At 45.5% G+C, this 23,073-nt stretch overlaps 1 protein-coding gene across 1 annotated transcript in view; it reads left to right on the plus strand.

Annotated features, from left to right (window-relative positions):
- Positions 1-218: 218 nt before the first annotated feature.
- LOC123992309 (pleckstrin homology-like domain family B member 1) overlaps positions 219-23,073 on the plus strand; it is a 96,448-nt gene continuing 73,593 nt past the window's right edge. The window contains 4 exon segments of the mRNA XM_046293467.1: positions 219-370; positions 4,487-4,588; positions 8,398-8,521; positions 14,916-15,086. Of these exon segments, the coding sequence (XP_046149423.1) occupies positions 335-370; positions 4,487-4,588; positions 8,398-8,521; positions 14,916-15,086 (433 nt within the window). The 5' untranslated portion in view covers positions 219-334.

A 23,073-nucleotide genomic window follows, 5' to 3' on the forward strand; every position in this document is an offset into this window, starting at 1 on the left:
CTGCTTCATGGTCAACTCACTTTAAAGGCTACTTCTACCCCTCATCTTCCTCTCTCACTTTTCCCTTCCCTATTTTTATCTGTCCTTTATACATTCCTATCTCCATCTGTTATCAGGGCTTGTGGCTGCCAGGCAGGAATGCGGGCTTAGTTCAGTGTAGCAAGCACAGACAGGTTCGTGTTGTAAATGGGAGCAGGTAGCGAATCAGCGGTGATTGTTGAGGTAGACGATACACCAGTAGGTAGAGCTGCTGGCAGGTAGTAGATACTGTAGCAGCTTTGAAGGAAGCTCTAATTCGCTCACTCGGTAGTTGAGAGCTAGTATAATTTCGCAAATGGAGGACGTGTATTTGCTGGACAACTGGCGAAAGGTAATTATTGGATCGCCCTACAACTACACTGTGAGATATGACAAGGGACGTGATGGCTATATCATGAGGTTACTGGGTCTCTCACATATAGTAGTTTCTTAGTATATATGGTCATGTGAAATATAACTTAGATTGAAGTCTTTTGTTCTGATCATAGTGTTTTTTTAATGTTTGGAGGTCGATTTAAGGCAGTCCCCCTCACCTCTCTGATTCAGATTGGTTGGGTTAAATGCAGAAGACACATTTCAGTTGAACATTCAGCTGGATAACTGACTAGGTATCCCACTTTCCCTTTCCCTGTTGTCATTTCTATAGATAGATCAGATATTTTAGCTAATTTATTGGCTGAGTTCTATCATGACAACAGGATAAACTTAATGATAAAGTACATTTGAATCTATGTTGTATATCGGAATGCATCAGAAACACATTTTCCAACCCTGCACAACATTTTAGGGATGCTAATTACTCTGAGAAGACTTCCACCCAAGACACTTAAATGTACAAAGATGACTATAAATATGGGTTGGTTAACATTGCTTGTGGTTTTCTTAACTAAATTTGCCCACAAGCCTCTAATTTCATAGATGATGGATGCATACGTGTTTTCTTAGTCTCACATACACTCACTCTCAATTATACTGGTCTCAACTGGTCAATTATAACACGTGTACAAATATAGACATGAAAAAGTATGTATAGCAATCTGTTGTGGGCCGACTCTGTGGACAAGCCAAAAAGCATTGAATAAAAGAGAAAGAATTTGTTGGATAAGGGGAGTGGAAGAGAGGGATGGATGTAGTAGAGACTGATGGGAGGGCAGACAGACACAGACAGACCGACAGACAGACAGACGCAAGGCGGCCGCTATGCATTCCTCTGGATGTGTCAGGTCTCAGGGGAGATCACCCTGTGTGTGTGTGTGTGTGTGTGTGTGTGTGTGTGTGTGTGTGTGTGTGTGTGTGTGTGTGTGTGTGTGTGTGTGTGTGTGTGTGTGTGTGTGTGTGTGTGTGTGTGTGTGTGTGTGTGTGTGTGTGTGTGTGTGTGTGTGTGTGTGTGTGTGTGTGTGTGTGTGTGTGTGTGTGTGTGAACGTGTGCCCACGTATGTTTGTGTGGGTGTTTGTGTGTTCGAACGTACAGTACCAGTCATTCAAGGGTTTTTCTTTATTTTGACTTTTTTATACATTGTACGATAATAGTGAATAGATCAAAACTATGAAATAAGACATATGGAATCATGTAGTAACCAAAACAGTGTTTAAAAAAAATTCAAAATATATTTTTGATTCCTCAAAGAAGCCACCCTTTGCACACTCTTGATATTCTCTCAACCAGCTTCACCTAGAATGCTTTTCCATCTGTCTTGAAGGAGTTCCCACATATCCTGAGCACTAGTTGGCTAATTTTCCTTCATACCGTGTTCCAACTCATCCCAAACCATCTCAATTGGGTTGAGATTGGATGATTGTGGAGACCAGGTCATCTGATGCAGCGCTGAAGAAATTCGGCTTGTCACCAAAAGCACTCACAAACTTCTACAGATGCACAATCGAGAGCATCCTGGCGGGCTGTATCACCGCCTGGTACGGCAACTGCTCCGCCCTCAACCGTAAGGCTCTCCAGAGGGTAGTGAGGACTGCACAACGCATCACCGGGGTCAAACTACCTGCCCTCCAGGACACCTACACCACCCGTTGTTACAGGAAGGCCATAAAGATCATCAAGGACATCAACCACCCGAACCACTGCCTGTTCACCCCGCTATCATCCAGAAGGCGAGGTCAGTACAGGTGCATCAAAGCTGGGACCGAGAGACTGAAAAACAGCTTCTATCTCAAGGCCATCAGACTGTTAAACAGCCACCACTAACACTGAGTGGCTGCTGCCAACACACTGTCATTGACACTGACCCAACTCCAGCCATTTTAATAATGGGAATTGATGGGAAATGATGTAAATATATCACTAGCCACTTTAAACAATGCTACCTTATATAATGTTACTTACCCTACATTATTCATCTCATATGCATATGTATATACTGTACTCTACATCATCGACTGCATCCTTATGTAACACATGTATCACTAGCCACTTTAACTATGCCACTTGTTTACTTTGTCTACACACTCATCTCATATGTATATACTGTACTCGATACCATCTACTGTATGCTGCTCTGTACCATCACTCATTCATATATCCTTATGTACATGTTCCTCATCCCCTTACACTGTGTATAAGACAGTAGTTTTGGAATTGTTAGTTAGATTACTTGTTGGTTATCACTGCATTGTCGGAACTAGAAGCACAAGCATTTCGCTACACTCGCATTAACATCTGCTAACCATGTGTATGTGACAAATAAAATTTGATTTGATTTGATTTGATCCATCACTCTCCTTCTTGGTCAAATAGCCCTTACACAGCCTGGAGGTGTGTTGGGTCATTGTCCTGTTGAAAAACAAATAATAGTCCCACTAAGTGCAAACCAGATGGGATGGCGTTTCGCTGCAGAATGCTGTGGTAGCCATGCTGGTTAAGTTTGCCTTGAATTCTAAATAAATCACAGATAGTGTCACCAGCAAAGCACCCCCACACCATCACACCGCCATGATTCACGGTGTGAACCACACATGCGGAGATCTGTTCACCTACTCTGTGTCTCACAAAGACACAGCAGTTGGAACCAATAATCTCAAATTTGGACTCAGACCAAAGGACAAATTTCCACCGGTCTAATGTCCATTGCTCGTGTTTCTTGGCACAAGCAAGTCTCTTCTTATTATTGGTGACCTTAGTAGCGGTTTCGTTGCAGCAATTTGACCATGAAGGCCTGATTCACGCAGTCTCCTCTGAACAGTTGATGTTGAGATGTGTCTTACTTGAACTCGGTGAAGCATTTATTTGGGCTGCAATCTGAGCTGCAGTTAACTCTTATGAACTTATCCTCTGCAGCAGAGGTAACTCTGGGTCTTGCGTTCCTGGTCCTCACGAGAGCCAGTTTCATCATAACACTTGATGGTATTTGCGACTGCACTTGAAGAAACTTTAAAAGTTCTTGAAATTTTCCGGATTGACTGACCTTCATGTCTTGTAGTAATGATGGCCTGTCGTTTCTCTTTGCTTATTTCAGCTGTTCTTGCCATACAATGGACTTGGTATTTTACCAAATATGGCTTGGTATTTTACCAAATATGGCTTGGTATTTTACCAAATATGGCTTGGTATTTTACCAAATATGGCTTGGTATTTGACCAAATATGGCTTGGTATTTGACCAAATATGACTATCTTCTGTGTGCTACCCCTACCCTTGTCACAAGACAACTGATTGGCTCAAACGCAGTAAGACAATCCACAAAGGCACACCTGTTAATTGAAATGCACTCCAGGTGACTACCTCATGAAGCTGGTTGAGATAATGCCAAGAGTGTGCAAAGCTGTCATCAAAGCAAAGGGTGGCTACTTTGAAGAATCTCAAGTACAATTTGTTCAAAACCTTTTGGGTTACTACGTGATTCCATATGTATTATTTCATAGTTTTGATCTCTTCACTATTATTGTACAATGTAGAAAATAGTATCGATAAAGAAACACCCTGGAATAAGTAGGTGTGTCCAAACCTTTGACTGGTACTGTATATGTGTGTTGACCGAGTTTTATAACAGGGGACATCAGCATTATTTGTGCGGAAACATTGTCTGTCTCCCTGTGTGTGGTGTGTGTTCTCATCTAATGAATCACATTACTGACTCATCCTGGCTGAGAGGGGCTGAAGGGGGAATCCCAATCAGCAGTGTCTGTCTTTCTCTAAGCGTACTCATTGATAACTTGTACGGTCTGACTATTCACAGTCCCATTGGCCATGCCTAGTTAAACATTCTGGACCATTGTCTTTCACTTGCAATGTATAGAACCGTGCATGTACAGTATAAACGCCACATAAGACGATACTTGACTGAAGACAGAGACACAAAGAGTAGATGAAGTGTTCATGTTGCCTTTTGTAAACAGCAGGAGGCAGTAACAGCAGAAGCCCTTTGAATCCTTTCATCGCTGTTAGTCTCCTTTCTTAGATGATCCTCTTACAGGTGTGTCATGTTTTGTTCCATAGGATCTTCATGTGTCAGAGGGCATGATCGACAACGCAGTGGATATGGACAGTCTGAACAGGAACTTGCCTGAACGCGGATGGCAGACCCATAAGGTGTTACAGGTGAGGTGTGTGTGTGTGCGTGTGCGTGTGCGTGTGCGTGTGCGTGTGCGTGTGCGTGTGCGTGTGTGTGTGTGTGTGTGTGTGTGTGTGTGTGTGTGTGTGTGTGTGTGTGTGTGTGTGTGTGTGTGTGTGTGTGTGTGTGTGTGTGTGTGTGTGTGTGTGTGTGTGTGTGTGTGTTTGTGTGTGTGTGTGCCCTTTCCATGATACAGACTGACCAGGTGAAAGCTATGATATCTAATTGATGTTACTTGTTAAATCCACTTCAATCAGGGCAGGTGAGGAGACCGGTTAAGTAAGGATTAAGCGTTGAGACAATTGAAAAGTGGGTTGTGTACGTATGCCATTCAGAGGGTGAATGGGCAAGACAAAATACTGAAGTGCCTTGTAACGTGGTATGGTAGTAGGTGCCATGCATACCGGTTTGTGTCAAGAACTGTAACGTTGCTAGTTTGTGTATATTGTAGGGGTATTTATTAGAGAGGGGTAAAGAAAGATTTTGTTTGGGTGCCAGGCAGGTATTAACCATGTCGAAAGGAAAAGAGTAGAATAGAGAGAACCACTACCAGACCCACACACATCAGCAGAAGAGACTGCCTAGAGTGTAGCCTGTTTACCAGATAGCCAGTGGAGAGAAAAGAGAATACACACCATATAAAACCGACATCACAGCACAGGGGTAACCCAAACAAGAATACCTCATACAATAATACTAATGGCAGAGCAATTGAACAGCAACTTCATACAAGAAAGAACCCAGTCATCAACAGAGGATTTGCAATAATATGTATTATCGTCCAGTGGAGGAGTGCAGTGGGTATGAATGTGGGGGGTGTTCATAGTGGAGGAGTGCAGAGGGTATGAATGTGGTTGGTGTTCATAGTGGAGGAGTGCAGAGGGTATGAATGTGGGGGGTGTTCATAGTGGAGGAGTGCAGAGGGTTTGAATGTGGGGGGTGTTCATAGTGGAGGAGTGCAGAGGGTTTGAATGTGGGGAGTGTTCATAGTGGAGGAGTACAGAGGGTTTGAATGTGGGGGTGTTCATAGTGGAGGAGTGCAGAGGGTTTGAATGTGGGGAGTGTTCATAGTGGAGGAGTACAGAGGGTTTGAATGTGGGGGTGTTCATAGTGGAGGAGTACAGAGGGTATGAATGTGGGGGGTGTTCATAGTGGAGGAGTGCAGAGGGTTTGAATGTGGGGAGTGTTCATAGTGGAGGAGTACAGAGGGTTTGAATGTGGGGAGTGTTCATATTGGAGGAGTACAGAGGGTTTGAATGTGGGGGGTGTTCATAGTGGAGGAGTGCAGAGGGTTTGAATGTGGGGAGTGTTCATAGTGGAGGAGTACAGAGGGTTTGAATGTGGGGAGTGTTCATAGTGGAGGAGTGCAGAGGGTATGAATTTGGGGGGTGTTCATAGACAACAAAAGCCTTAAAAATGTCCACAATCTTCTCGGCCATATGTCATTAGTACACCCCACCTCAATACAGTTCAAATAACAATACACAACTTACAAGCAACCTCACTTTTAACTAAAATGTCCACCCAAATACTTCTGGCAGGGCAATACTAGTCCAGCTCTAATGAACTTCAATGGGAAATGCATTTGAAAAAATAAATTCTCTCCACCTTTATAAACTACACACGCTGAAAATAAACCAAACTTCTGCAGCATAGCACACACAATCAAACTGTCGCGCCAACCAAGAGCTCCTCTCTAAAGATCTGAACGAGCTGTCTTTATTTCCTCCTTCCTTACTGCTGATGCGCTCTTTGTGAACGTGCCCTTCACTACCACTCTGTGATGAGTGTTCTCATAATGGGGAGGGGCACTTGGTCTGTGAGGCCATTGTGTGAGCGATACTAAAAACTTGGCAAGTGACGTTGGAAACAAAACGAAATCCTGTCTGTCATCGTACTATGTAATTTGGTTTTATTTTTTCAATGTCAAACCATACCCGCTGCATTTTCTCCTCTGGATAACTGTGTCCACTGATGTGGCATGTCAAGGCTCCCTGAAGACTAGCTAGATAAGAGAGAAATGGGTCTGTAACAACAAGCTGCCTCTGTACCCACCTGTTGTTAGTGTGGCTCTGTGTTGCTGAGTCCTGTGTTCGAATACTAGTTAAAATATCCATCTGGCACTCCAGGCAGTGCTTGACTTGGACTGAAATACATGTAGGTGCCAGTACTCATTGTGGGTGTCAGTACCATTTATATTCAGGAGCTCTTAAATAACGGTTAGCTAATCTATATGATATTTGAGAGAGAGAGAGAGAGAGAGAGAGAGAGAGAGAGAGAGAGAGAGAGAGAGAGAGAGAGAGAGAGAGAGAGAGAGAGAGAGAGAGAGAGAGAGAGAGAGAGAGAAAAAGAGAGAGAGAGAGAAAGAAAGAGAAAGAGAGAAGAGAGAGAGAAAGAGAGAGAGAGAGAGAGAGAGAGAGAGAGAGAGAGAGAGAGAGAGAGAGAGAGAGAGACTCTGGAGTGCCACAGGGGAGCAGTAGCACACAGGAAACTGCAGCTGGGTACCACTAACACAGTAGCCTATTCTGACATGCAGGAGAGAGACAATGATTAAACCAGCATAAGATCAAAGTGTAAAATATCAAAGAGAGGCTGATAGAAGAGACTGAACTTGTTACAGTAGGCCTTTGCCCTATCAAGCAGGAAACACTTGGATGCTCTTCAGAGAGGTCTTAGTAAGGTTTATTGGGGTTGTGTTCAGTAGGGCACACTGTAGCAAAACAAGTTGGCAACGGTAAAACTTTTTGTCCCTACTGAATACCATCCTGATGACAAAGAGACCCTGTGGCATTTCAACATTTCATCACCACTACCTGCTACAAAATGTTGGCATGTGATTAGGCCTATTACTAGTCCAAAATGTAATTGCACTATCCCTCAAAGCACTCATGGGCCCTCATCTACTACATCTAGTCAAGTCAAGGCTATACAACAGACTCAAAGTAGCATGCCATACATTGGGCTAATGATCATTGGGTTCAACCATTTTACTCCCTCTAGTCTTCTACAGTACAATGTTAGAGTAGCCTTGGCATCAAATGAATTAATTTTGACAAAAAATGTAATGCAAACCCCGCATGTGCAATACATTCAGAGAGATGCTATGCTGATGATGACAAAGAGGTTCTTCACAGCTTAGCTCACGTATGTCTTCCAGGAGGTAATGTCTCTTAATTGCAGTGCTTCAGTGGTTTCCAGCGAGCGCTGTTACCATGACAACGTTTCCTTCTCCCAAAGCCGCATGCTGGTGTTTTTGCTCTGCGGGCATAACTAGGCTCCCTCACAGCTCACACTCTCTCTGTATAAAGCGATATGTAAACAGCCCCAGCAGTCAGCTAGAGCAATGCCACCACACAGAGAAGACATTCATGCAGGCTGGATGTCCCTGGGCTATGAAATGAACCGTAATGTAGGCCTGTGATCCAGTGTAGCTGCTAAAACAGCACTAAAACATATTGTTCTCATGAATTGAGAAGGAATGAAAGGGATCATTCTGAATAGCCAACACGGTCATATAATATCATGTTATGTACTGGCTGTTTGTCTGGATAGTGAACATTTTTGTGTGACTATCTTTTGCAGTGAAAGGGAGCATCCATCCATTTGGGATGCATTAATGGTTCGTCAAAAGGCCAACTGTAGCTTGAGGGTAGTTGTCTCTATTCTCTACCCCATTTAGCTTTTCCAAAACATTTGATGATATTAAGTCTGCTTCCAATCATTAACTTATACTGCCATATGAGGCCAAATGGAGCTAATACAATGATAATTGAGTCTGTGACCTTTCTGTTCGTAGAGCACGCCACTGGATCTGTTTGAGAGTGGCAAGGCGCTGAAGGTCCAGGCAGAGCGCCCCCATCTGGTCAGTCTGGGCAGTGGCCGTCTCAGTACGGCCATCACACTGCTGCCCCTTCCCGAAGGTGAGCTAATATTGCTTCTAGGAATGTGCAAAGGTGAGGTGTAAGAATTTGGTTGGTCCTTACACCGCTTTTGCTCTTTCACATGTGCTTTTGAACAGTGAGGATTTGCATGCACACACACACAATGGAGCACAGAATACAAGAACATGCACATGCTCACACATCAGCCCCAGGAGCATAGAACTGACAGTGGCATGTCCTTCACCCTGCAGTGTTCACTTCAATACCACTAGAACCTCTATTGGCTTTACCCCAGCCAGAAACACACACACACACTCACAGTGTTTTTTCTCAAACGTATGCTTTGGCCACACATACGACTAGAGGATGAGTTAACAGAATAGGAACTTTTAAAAGTAAGATTTTCACTGGACAGTTGTGGCTACCCAATGAGCACGGGCTAACTAATATGCACAGGGGTCCCTTGTCGCAAGGTTCCGTTGGCCCCATAGCGACGAATGACTACATGGCTACATTTGCATCAACTATGGGTAACTACCACAAGAGTTTGGACTTCTGTTAAAGTTAAAAAGAGGGAAGTACACAGTGTCCTTCGCCCTCATCCCGGAAGCAGCTAGTTATTTTCTGGTTGTTGACAAACAGTTTTCTATAACAGCTTGCTTAGCTTTGAAGAAGTAATTTGTCAATATGGAACCCGTGCGAATTTGGTGGCATGATAATAATATAATATATATATGATCACGGGCTACCTAATTCGCACGGGGTCCATTGTTAGCTAGGACATCATGTCGTAACGTTAACAGAAGTCCAAACTCTAGCGATAGCTACCCATAGTTGACGCTAACATAGCCACCTAGAGCAACATAGTTTTCAAAACAAAGTCATTCGTTACTATGTGGCCGACGGAACCTTGCTAAGAATGGACCCAGTGCATATTGGGTCGCTCATGCTCATTGGATAGCCACACAGTTACTTTAAAACTGCAACATTTTCTCTCAGCCTCATGGCAACATGTGTAGAATAGCATTACAAAACTACACATTTTTCTCTCTGCCCCAAGGCAAAATGGGCTGAAATGCAGGTTAGTCATTATTCTGGGGGGCCTTCCAATTATCTTTCCACTTATACTGTGTCCTCAAAATACCCCTCAAAATACCAAAGAGAGGCATAATAAGTCATGTCAAACTGTCTAGAATTGCAGGAAATGTTTGAATTTGTATTTATTTAATCGGCCCCATGGACTCTCTGTATACTATTCGTACCCCCCAATTTCTACACCATAATTTGGCCTTGACCTCAACCCCCACCACCACCCCTCTCTAACACCGCATTACTACCCTCTCCCTACCTCCTGCACTGTCCACCACCCCTCCCTAACACCGCTTTACTACCCTCTCCCTACCTCCTGCACTGTCCACCACCCCTCCATCACACCGCTTTACTACCCTCTCCCCACCTCCTGCCCTGTCAACCACCCCTCCCTAACACCGCTTTACTACCCTCTCACTACCTCCTGCACTGTCCACCACCCCTCCATCACACCGCTTTACGACCCTCTCCCTACCTCCTGCACTGTCCACCACCCCTCCCTAACACCACTTTACTACCCTCTCCATACCTCCTGCACTGTCCACCACCCCTCCCTAACACCACTTTACTATCCTCTCCCTACATCCTGCACTGTCCACCACCCCTCCCTAACACCGCTTTACTACCCTCTCCCCACCTCCTGCACTGTCCACCACCCCTCCCTAACACCGCTTTACTACCCTCTCCCTACATCCTGCACTGACCACCACCCCTCCCTAACACCACTTTACTACCCTCTCTCCCACCTCCTGCACTGTCCACCACCCCTCCCTAACACCACTTTACTACCCTCTCCCCACCTCCTGCACTGTCCACCACCCCTCCCTAACACCACTTTACTACCCTCTCCCTACCTCCTGCACTGTCCACCACCCCTCCCTAACACCGCTTTACTACCCTCTCCCTACCTCCTGCACTGACCACCACCCCTCCCTAACACCGCTTTACTACCCTCTCCCCACCTCCTGCACTGTCCACCACCCCTCCCTAACACCGCTTTACTACCCTCTCCCCACCTCCTGCACTGACCACCACCCCTCCCTAACACCACTTTACTACCCTCTCCCCACCTCCTGCACTGACCACCACCCCTCCCTAACACCGCTTTACTACCCTCTCCCTACCTCCTGCACTGACCACCACCCCTCCCTAACACCGCTTTACTACCCTCTCCCTACCTCCTGCACTGACCACCACCCCTCCCTAACACCGCTTTACTACCCTCTCCCTACCTCCTGCACTGACCACCACCCCTCCCTAACACCGCTTTACTACCCTCTCCCCACCTCCTGCACTGACCACCACCCCTCCCTAACACCGCTTTACTACCCTCTCCCCACCTCCTGCACTGTCCACCACCCCTCCCTAACACCGCTTTACTACCCTCTCCCTACCTCCTGCACTGTCCACCACCCCTCCCTAACACCGCTTTACTACCCTCTCCCTACCTCCTGCACTGACCACCACCCCTCCCTAACACCGCTTTACTACCCTCTCCCTACCTCCTGCACTGTCCACCACCCCTCCCTAACACCGCTTTACTACCCTCTCCCTACCTCCTGCACTGTCCACCACCCCTCCCTAACACCGCTTTACTACCCTCTCCATACCTCCTGCACTGTCCACCACCCCTCCCTAACACCGCTTTACTACCCTCTCCATACCTCCTGCACTGTCCACCACCCCTCCCTAACACCGCTTTACTACCCTCTCCATACCTCCTGCACTGTCCACCACCCCTCCCTAACACCGCTTTACTACCCTCTCCATACCTCCTGCACTGTCCACCACTGCTACCATTCATCCTGGGAATTCCTTTCTCCATGCCCCTCTCTGTCTGGAGTTCTGCAGGGAGTTGGGTATGGAATGCACTGAGAAGGCTCCATCCCAAATGACACCCTATGCCCTATATAATGGCAGCTTCTTCCCTATGGGCCTTGGTCAAAAGTAGTGCACTTTATAGGAAATAAGGTGCTATTTGGGAGGCAGCCTTGGTCCAGAGGGGAGCGAGGATGAGAATGTGTGTTGAACTGTGATGTGACATTCCACTGGGTTTTACCTCCTGCACTGTCCACCACCCCTCCCTAACACCGCTTTACTACCCTCTCCCCACCTCCCGCACTGTCCACCACCCCTCCCTAACACCACTTTACTACCCTCTCCCTACCTCCTGCACTGTCCACCACCCCTCCCTAACACCGCTTTACTACCCTCTCCCTACCTCCTGCACTGACCACCACCCCTCCCTAACACCGCTTTACTACCCTCTCCCCACCTCCTGCACTGACCACCACCCCTCCCTAACACCGCTTTACTACCCTCTCCATACCTCCTGCACTGTCCACCACCCCTCCCTAACACCGCTTTACTACCCTCTCCCTACCTCCTGCACTGTCCACCACTGCCTCCATTCATCACCGCTTCCTTTCCCTCCATCCCCTCCTCCTGCACTGTCCACCACCCCATCCCTAACACCACTTATAATGGCACCCTCTCCATACCTCCTGCACTGTCCACCACCCCTCCCTAACACCGCTTTACTTGGGAGGCTCCCCACCTCCTGCACTGTCCACCACCCCTCCCTAACACTGTGATGTGACATTCCACTCCCTACCTCCTGCACTGTCCACCACCCCTCCCTAACACCGCTTTACTACCCTCTCCCCACCTCCTGCACTGTCCACCACCCCCTCCCTAACACCACTTTACTACCCTCTCCCCACCTCCTGCACTGTCCACCACCCCTCCCACCGCTAACACCGCTTCCACCACCCCTCCCTACTACCCTCTCCCTACCTCCTGCACTGACCACCACCCCTCCCTAACACCGCTTTACTACCCTCTCCCCACCTCCTGCACTGTCCACCACCCCTCCCTAACACCGCTTTACTACCCTCTCCCTACCTCCTGCACTGTCCACCACCCCTCCCTAACACCGCTTTACTACCCTCTCCCCCACCTCCTGCACTGTCCACCACCCCTCCCTAACACCACTTTACTACCCTCTCCATACCTCCTGCACTGTCCACCACCCCTCCCTAACACCGCTTTACTACCCTCTCCCCACCTCCTGCACTGTCCACCACCCCTCCCTAACACCGCTTTACTACCCTCTCCCTACCTCCTGCACTGACCACCACCCTCCCTAACACCGCTTTACTACCCTCTCCCCACCTCCTGCACTGTCCACCACCCCTCCCTAACACCGCTTTACTACCCTCTCCCCCTCCTGCACTGTCCACCACCCCTCCCTAACACCGCTTTACTACCCTCTCCCCACCTCCTGCACTGTCCACCACCCCTCCCTAACACCGCTTTACTACCCTCTCCCCACCTCCTGCACTGTCCACCACCCTCCCCTAACACCGCTTTACTACCCTCTCCCTACCTCCTGCACTGTCCACCACCCCTCCCTAACACCGCTTTACTACCCTCTCCCCACCTCCTGCACTGTCCACCACCCCTCCCTAACACCACTTTACTACCCTCTCCATACCTCCTGCACTGTCCACCACCCCTCCCTAACACCGCTTTACTACCCTCTCCCCACCTCCTGCACTGTCCACCACCCCTCCCTAACACCGCTTTACTACCCTCTCCCTACCTCCTGCACTGTCCACCACCCCTCCCTAACACCGCTTTACTACCCTCTCCCCACCTCCTGCACTGTCCACCACCCCTCCCTAACACCGCTTTACTACCCTCTCCCCACCTCCTGCACTGTCCACCACCCCTCCCTAACACCGCTTTACTACCCTCTCCATACCTCCTGCACTGTCCACCACCCCTCCCTAACACCGCTTTACTACCCTCTCCCCACCTCCTGCACTGTCCACCACCCCTCCCTAACACCGCTTTACTACCCTCTCCCCACCTCCTGCACTGTCCACCACCCCTCCCTAACACCGCTTTACTACCCTCTCCCCACCTCCTGCCCTGTCAACCACCCCTCCCTAACACCGCTTTACTACCCTCTCCCTACCTCCTGCACTGTCCACCACCCCTCCCTAACACCGCTTTACTACCCTCTCCATACCTCCTGCACTGTCCACCACCCCTCCCTAACACCGCTTTACTACCCTCTCCATACCTCCTGCACTGTCCACCACCCCTCCCTAACACCGCTTTACTACCCTCTCCCCACCTCCTGCACTGTCCACCACCCCTCCCTAACACCGCTTTACTACCCTCTCCCCACCTCCTGCCCTGTCAACCACCCCTCCCTAACACCGCTTTACTACCCTCTCCCTACCTCCTGCACTGACCACCACCCCTCCCTAACACCGCTTTACTACCCTCTCCCCACCTCCTGCACTGTCCACCACCCCTCCCTAACACCGCTTTACTACCCTCTCCATACCTCCTGCACTGTCCACCACCCCTCCCTAACACCGCTTTACTACCCTCTCCATACCTCCTGCACTGTCCACCACTGCTACCATTCATCCTGGGAATTCCTTTCTCCATGCCCCTCTCTGTCTGGAGTTCTGCAGGGAGTTGGGTATGGAATGCACTGAGAAGGCTCCATCCCAAATGACACCCTATGCCCTATATAATGGCAGCTTCTTCCCTATGGGCCTTGGTCAAAAGTAGTGCACTTTATAGGAAATAAGGTGCTATTTGGGAGGCAGCCTTGGTCCAGAGGGGAGCGAGGATGAGAATGTGTGTTGCACTGTGATGTGACATTCCACTGGGTTTTCTCCTTTTATCTGGAGCCCCAGTAGAGATGAGGCTGGACAGGGTCACTGTTGGGCAGAGGGAGGGGGTTGTGAAGGGTGGAATGGGATTTAGTTACAAAGCATTTGTTTTTTAGCGTGTCTGCCTAATTTAATGCATGACTGCTGGATATGACATTGACTCCCGCCATGAGTTACAAAGACTTGTCCAATGGACTATATCAGAGTAAAACAAGATTACGTAATCATTCACTTATTTTGAAGGTTTCACTTCTCTTGCAAGTTATTCTGTCACGTAATAAATAGGTAACTTTGGTAACATAATGAATAGGTAACTTTGGTAACATAATGAATAGGTAACTTTGTCATTATACAGTAACAACATGGACATTGAACACAATAAGTAAAACACTGTGGTTGAATGTCAATTTACAGCCACTAACAGCCACAGTCAACACACAGCCACATTCTTCTCTTGGCAACACAGTTTGATGAGAGACTGTTTCTATGAACATTGAGGGATCATTCTAGCCTGGTAGTCAAATATTTTAGTGCTTCTTTAGCCATCTCTTTTATTTGAACAGACAGATCAGGCTACCACCAGGCTACCATCCCTCAGTTCCAGTGTTCATCTTTTGCTCATACTCTTCTGGGTGTTGCTCCTACAGGTAGGACCACGTTGGGCCATGGGGCGATGGACATCAGCATCCAGGGCCCAGGAGTTGCCGCCCAGCACTGCTACATAGAGAACCGGGCAGGGATCATCACTCTCCACCCTTGTGGGAACCAGTGTGCCATAGACGGGCTTCCTGTCACCAAACCGGTCTGCCTGTCACAAGGTATGGCTCCTTACAAACAAACTGACTTGTGGAAATAAACCTCATTGGTAAGGAGTCTGTTTCTGCATACCTACGACTCTTATTGCCATCTATTATAGTAACACATTCAACATAGAATAATGACGTACAGCAACAGACACACATACTGTTTCAAGATGATTTGACAAAAAACAAACATGCAATTATAAATTTTTATGTGATATTGCTTTGGTCATTGAGAGGAACTCAATTACATTCCTGGAATAACCAATGCACATGTGTACAATTAATGCCAAAGATCGATGCCTATTTGCTAATTGTGTAATCAGCACTTACAAACCCCAAATCAATTAAGATGGGAGTATTAGAGTCAAGAAATCCATTCAGTAAATGCAAATGTGTGCCTTTTCTAAACACATCGATTGAGAAACAACCACACGTTCCTGTGGGACTGTAGTGAATCATTTGTTACCACAGTGAACTTGACTGTGCTATCAAGCACACTGGGATATTACAACATGGCTGGAAGGAAGCCTATTGATTTCCAATACATCACATTCTTTCACCCGGATGTCTGAATTTATGCTACAAGACCAACAGAAAATAAAGCAACAGTTCCTCCCGCTGGGAGAGTGTCTATGACATTAGTCATAGTACTTACAGTATCTCAACGGCTTCTTGGCTCCATAGAATCACAGGAACTTGATAGTCATAAGCTAAAAAACAGTAACGAGAGAGCTGGAGTTGGAGGCTAATGAGGACACTGCCTGTCTCCTGGCATCCCCAACCTGGATTGTCTTGTAAATCTGAGCAGGGACATTGCTATTTTTATTCCACCCCTCTTACCCCAACAGATCCCTTTTTACCCCTGGGGGTAAAAGGTCAAATAATGATTTTTGAGGGAATCATGGATATATGTATATTTTTTGGTACAAAAAAAAATGAATTGTACTGGTGAAGGATAACTTCAAGACCAAGGTGGTGTCATTGATTGTGCTGACTCAAGATCTGTGTAATAATATGTAGAGATGAGTTAGTTGATACTAGCTAGATACCTTTGACACTGTGGCGGTCGTATTATGTAACAGGCATCAGTGAAAAGATGGAATTGCTACTGTCATTCAAGATGCAGAAATTCCTTGTTTTTTCTGGGTGAGTGGTAAGCTATTGAAAATAATAGACTGAATCCAGACTTGAAAATTGGGTTGATATTACATTTTCATCTCAGAAGGTACAGTATTTACATTTTTCCCTGATTTATAGCACAGAGCAGTGGTCCTGTGAAGAGAGTATGAGACATATTGAGGGCTTTGTTTAAAGCTGATTGTAGGATGTTAACATGTGAACAACAAATCCATTGAACCCTTCCCCATAATAATTTGGTAGTCAGTCAGTCAAACAGACTCAGAAGATACTAAACTAATACTGGAGGAAATGGGTGAGGTTGATTCAGATGACAGAGATTTGGGATTGCACATAGAAACTCTGACTCAAGGTTAGTGCTCCTCTCACCCCACCCCACTGAGCCCCTCCTCCCACCACCCCAAACCCTTTTCTCTTTCTCTCTGGGGTGGATATTAGTTTGAGCCTGTGTCGGAAACAGCTGTTCAACTTCGACCATCTCTCCTGCTGCAAGGAGCCCCGGCAAAACAAACATGCGGGTGTAGTCTACTGCTATAGTGACTGACTGATAAATAGGACGTTGCGCGAGGCTGCGTTGGAAGGAACAATATCCAACGAATTGTAACGCAACATATTTCACTGAAATGGATTGTATGCTCACAGTACGCGTTGGATGAACCAACTGTTCTACAGACTGCACTACAAGGCAGGTGGACAGCGTATTTTGTGAAAACATAACGTAGCCTATGTGAGTAGCCTGTGGAAGAATACTGACACATATTACCATAACAAAGGAGTAGTCAGGACAAGCCCGCATTGCCGCTCTCTTCTTCTTCAACAATCATTTTCCATTCAGGAAAAACACGTGGCTGTTTTTAAAGGAGCAGCTGCGATGTTAACAGCAGAGGGCAAGAGGACTTTCATTTGGATTTAAAGTAAGTGTTATAGTCAGAATGAAAGGTAATGTCTATGTTGTAGAGTATTGCAGCTGTGTGAATTTATTGTATCTACCAACTTTTTGCAATTAGTTAATCATCAGTTGTAAAAAAAAAAGCGAGTTGCTAGATTCGTTACAGGAGATGGGTGACGTGACGTACAGTAAGTATAACGTTGTAACATTCAAATGATACATTGTGCCCTAATCTCGAAAGTAGACATTGTCTCCTTTATTGATATCGTAAAAAAAGATAATGCACCTGCACCAGTAAAGTAACATTGACCTGTTGTATTAATATTGACAGCAAAACATATACAAGGATAAAATCTCTAGCCAAATCCTCCACTATGACAGGGCAGTGATCTCTTTTCATTTTGGCATGGTCACCAGGTGCCTGTATACTGTTACATTTCTATTCCTGGTCCATGAGACCTAAGCATGCTGTTAACCCTGTCTAGAATCTAGACGCAGTCTATTCTCATATTCGCAAACCCACTCAAACCCACCCCTCCAAAATCTGTCATTTCTGACACATTGCGTTAACCCCGATTGCATGCGTAAAGAGAGAGGAGGTGTACCACCTCTGCAAACAAGCATCAGGCTTGCCCTAAAATTCACTCCTTGTTTACAGCTCGGTGAGCCACATATCCTGCTGCTCATGCTTGGTTGAACCTGGACTCTTCTCTTTGTGAGGCCACATCCACAGAGCGAGGATAGAGAAGTAACCCATAGCCATCTGTTTCACCGACTTGACCAGCAGGAGTATTTATTGTCTTATGTTGTTCTGGCAAAAGGAGGTGAGGGAGGGAGTGTGAACAGTGCACATATGTTACTAGACCCCTGACACTTCATTATGCCACTCACAGGAGATGGCAGATAGTTTCAGGATATTGTATCTGGGATAAATGTTATGGAATAGATTTCTCAATTATGAAAGTATATGAAGAGGGAACCTGAAATCAGTATCAATGGTGTCAAATGCCACATTCTATACTGTAAGGGGTTGACTGTCTCAAATGAAGTGGATTGTGTCTACTACTTGACTGTCACCATCATTCATTTTATTCATCACAAGCTTAAAATGTCTCATCGGGTATTGCTGTATAGGATACCGCTACCCACTTTAGAAAGTGGGCAGACGTCATAGTTATGACATGTATTGATATACCAACTCAGTTATGTTGGATATGCCAACTTCGTTATGTTGGTGAAAATAGAATGGTCACATCCTGTGTATCTCCTCTCTATCTCTTGGTATGTGTGGCTGCACTTTATGGCCTCTGCATTGGCTAAAGCTTTGAGTGATTAACTGGTGAGCTTGAAAGTGTCTGGCCTTTCCTTAAGCAGTAAAACACAACAATGCCATGGCAACTGTCTTGCTTACTTTTTGGCATCCCTTTGTCCAGTGTGTCCTCTGCTTTAGAGATATCTGACACTCTAGGTTTAGTGTCTGGTCTTCTGTGTTTTATGATGACACAGTTAAATGTGAAATTGTCAAACACTGTGAGCTTAAATGATAGTTAACTAGTAGTAAAGGAATGGAAATACATTTGGTCTTACTACCATAAGTTGATTTATTGATTGATTTTAATGTAATGAAAAGTTTATCTGGACTTGAGGTAGGGACTCTTTCTTTGTGAAGCCAACTGAAACTCAGTCGATCTCTATTCTTCACACATGCCCTCACGTAATCACAATTCCAAGTATTTGCTCTTAACCCAGTTTCCTAGATCTTATTTCAGTGGTCCAAATAGCTTACTTTCCTAGGCTTAATAATGAAGATCGTTTTTGGCTAACTAAACTAAAATTAAATGATGATATGAAAATGCTTTCATATCGTTGCTTGGCAAGGGTTTAACTCCAGGGAATATGGTCTCAATTTATTTGACACTACAGTGATATAAAGCAATGTAGTACCCCTCAGGTACACCAACCCAACCTTCTCCTATGGTTTCTTTCATCTACCAGGTTTTCATGAAAGAATATCTCTTGAGGAGATTTGAATCCCTGCCAGTGTCCAAGTGTTTTCAGGGAATAATGGTCTGTGCTCTTTGGTGTCACTTCTAGTTGTGTCAAAGTTACCTTGAAGTAAAGACATATCCACACCCATCTCAGACAACCTCATCTGTGATTTTCTGTTTAGAGTATTGAAAATATAGTAATGTCAATTAACCCGTTGACTTCTCGCAATCAAGTCTTCTACTTGAGTAGGCTACATGGTACCTTTTTTGCTGTAATTGAATAACATGAATATGGTAACTTGCAGAGAAAACCCCATACGAGATATGAAAGATGTACTTTGGAGCCATTCCCAAAGTGCACTCGCTGTGATGAGAACCCATGAGTTCTGCCAATATTGGAGTGTTAAAGGATAACTCTGCCTCGCAACGTTGAGAGAATCAATCTCGCTGATTAACTGTGAAGATCTTGGCTGCGCAGCCCCCGTTCTCTTCCAACAGCCTCAATGAATTATCTTCTGTGAAGGTTTTTTCATTTACCATTGAAGCATGTCCTCTCCCAAATGATGTAATGAATTATTATTTAAAAAATGGCAACGTGTCATATTTTACTGTCAGGTTGTTTTTAGCAAACACTTGATTAAACGTTATTGGAATCTCTGAGATGTTTGTCTCTGATAAAAAAGGTTCTTCACTTCAAATCTGGGGAGAGCTGAGAGCATATGGAGTGATGAGTGGAACAGTGGCGGACTGGGACCAAAAATTGTCCCTGGAATTTCTAACACACCGGCCCATTATTTTCCTTGAGGACCCCACAATGGCCCATTATTTTCCTTGAGGACCCCACACTGGCCCATTTTTTCCTCGAGCCAGATAAGGATAATTTTGCACAAAAAAAAAAATGTTAGACAGGGCGACTGGTCTAAAAATTGACCAGCCCATCTGGCATTTGCCAGAAATACTAGATGGCCAGTCCACCCCTGGAGTGGAGAACCCAAGGATCTATTCTACAACCCTGTCACTGGTTTAGTGCCGTCACTGCCTATACTCTGTCATCTCCTATGATTAACCAGAGGTGATTGACTAGGGAAGGTCCAATGGGAATGTGACCCCTACAAGTGCTCTAGTGGAGGTCTCCATGGACCACCTAGGGAGTTGGGTTAGGTATCTCTGTAGTCTGATTTGGCATAATTGTGGTCTGGTTAAAAGACAGCAAACTGTCATTTGCCCAACAACGCTGTCTCAGTAGAGATAAGAAGAGGAGGAACCCCTAGACAGAGGCACAGTGGGACAGCATGATGAGGGCATTGTGGTGACGGAAGGTGCTGCAATGAGGAGCTCGCACCCTGAGGTTTTTTTTAAATGTAAGGGAGAATTTTTAGTTCAGTGTGGTGATGCCAAATCCACACAGTTGCTTATCATATCAACAATGTATACTCAATGTATACTCTATTCTTAGTAGTCTGCTTATACACACACACACACACACACACACACACACACACACACACACACACACACACACACACACACACACACACACACACACACACACACACACACACACACACACACACACACACACACACACACACACACACACACACACACACACACACACACAGGTAAGTCTGATGACAAGAGGCAAACAGTAAACGTGGACGATTCTTAGTATGTTGATCTGTTGTACCGCCAAACCAACATCAAATTATTCATGATATTCATTCTCAATGTGTAACCACCATCAATCCATTTTTATTTCTGTATGCAAATTCTCCATTTATCTATTCCTCTGTACATTAGCTATAGCTGCAACAAACGACTGCTAGATTTATTGAATTCCAGAACAGTGATTGCCTGGGGACCTTGCTCATGGTATTGACTCGCTCAATTACTATTTGTTATTGTGAAAGATAGTTAAAAATGAAAACGAGGCACTATAATCGCAGATTGCTATTCTACGTGTACCGTATTCCGATTAGACCTAATTAGACCTAATTTATGATTCCAGTCAGGGAGTATCCCCGGGTGAAGGAACGGGTGGGCTTAAGTGGGCCCAGGCCAACCCGTTGGCGAGCCAGGACCAACCAATCAGATTGAGCAAAAAAAGTCAACACACCCATATTTTATCTTTAATACGCTTTAGAAATGCAACATTTGGCAAAATGTGTAGAATACCACAAGAAGCTATACAACTGCACATTTTCCTCTCTGTTCATGGCAAAATGTGTAGAATTGTAAGAAATTAGGTTTAAAACAGCAACATTTTCTCCCAGCCTCATGGCAAAATGTGTAGAATAACATGAGATTAGCTATAAAACAGTACATTTGAATCTTTGCCCCATGGCAAAATGTGTAAAATTGCAGGAAATTAGCTACTTTCCAAAAATACATTTCTGGCTATGCCACTGTCACCAGGTACAGTTTACACAATGCATAGCAGAGCTATACCATTTCAGGACATAAATAAATGCCTCACATCTCAGCACTCTGTAAATCTATAGTCACATACTGTTGTTTAGTGTTTCCATATGCCAAGTGATCCATCAATATAAGTAGGTCTCTAATGGCTGAATTGATGAGTCCTCATTGGCAATGATGTGGTTCACAGAGAATGACTCTGTCCTGTCACTATGAGTGGCTACTGACTAGCCATTTATGCAGCTGTCATCAATTTTTAATATTGTCCGTGCAGTAACTCACACAACTAATCATTCGGTAATTTCACAATATTTTCCTTGCGTTGATATTGATCAACCACCAGTCCAAGGCTGGATGTTTGGTTTTGCTATCCTTCCTCTGCCCCTGAGGAAAAAAAAAAATATATATATATATATATAAAATGCATTAATCTCATGAGCCATACTTCACGGTTCGTACTAGCTAGCCAGTCAAAAGTTAGTTGAGAGAGATTGAAAATCCTTAAACTTGTCATGTCATTGACTCAGACCCAGTTTGATGCCTCTGCTTGTCCAGTGTGTTGTCCACTCCTGGTTATGGGCTTATGAACACACACACACACACACACACACACACACACACACACACACACACACACACACACACACACACACACACACACACACACACACACACACACACACACACACACACACACACACACACACACACACACACACACACACACACACACACACACAGCTGTAGTTTGGAAATGGTGTGAGCGAGCAGCTCTTTGTGTGGTTTGCTGACTCAACCTGCCTGTCTGATCCTTGATGGTCTGCCGTGTCACCGCTCAGCTGTAGAAGTAGCAGGCAGCAAGATGAGGCTCCACTGCCCCTCTGCCTTGGGTCTGTGTGTGTGTATCATTACTCATTCTGTATTTATTCCTTGAGTTATTATTTTTTGATCATTTCTCTCTTTTTTTATATCTCCGCGTTGTTGGGAAGGGCCCGTAAATAAGCATTTCACCTGTTGTTTACCAACACAATTTGATTTGATTTGAATGTATGTCTGTGTGTGGGGGGTGTCTGGTGCAGCAGGCACTTTTAGTTAACTCGCACCGGAAGCTCCAGACAGTGAGGGGCACACGGGGTCCTACGGCTGCCGAGATCTTTGGATCAGACTCCCTGAGGGGAAAAGAGAATGAGCTTCAGAAAGAGCTTCAGTCTTCTTCTGCATACATCAGCCCACCATGCATACTGCTTATTCGTCCACTGCCTGTGTTCCAATAGAGCTGAGTTGTACAGCTGTAATGGTACAGTAAACAAGGCCATGTTAGCCTGACAGTATTTTACTGTTGTGGGTTAGGGTTCTGCATTCATAGTTCATATATGCATTCTGCACAGACTACATGCTTTTAAATACTTTATTTTTCCCTAAGGATCACTTAATCGGAATGGCTGATTAATTAGGACCGATTTTCAAGTTTTCATAACAATCGGAAATCTGTATTTTTGGGCGCCGATCTTTAAATTTTATTTTTTGCTGATACCTTTATTTAACCAGGCAAGTCAGTTAAGAACACATT

The sequence above is a fragment of the Oncorhynchus gorbuscha genome, linkage group LG13 (genome assembly GCF_021184085.1).
Source record: "Oncorhynchus gorbuscha isolate QuinsamMale2020 ecotype Even-year linkage group LG13, OgorEven_v1.0, whole genome shotgun sequence".
In the NCBI taxonomy this organism is placed as follows: domain Eukaryota; kingdom Metazoa; phylum Chordata; class Actinopteri; order Salmoniformes; family Salmonidae; genus Oncorhynchus; species Oncorhynchus gorbuscha.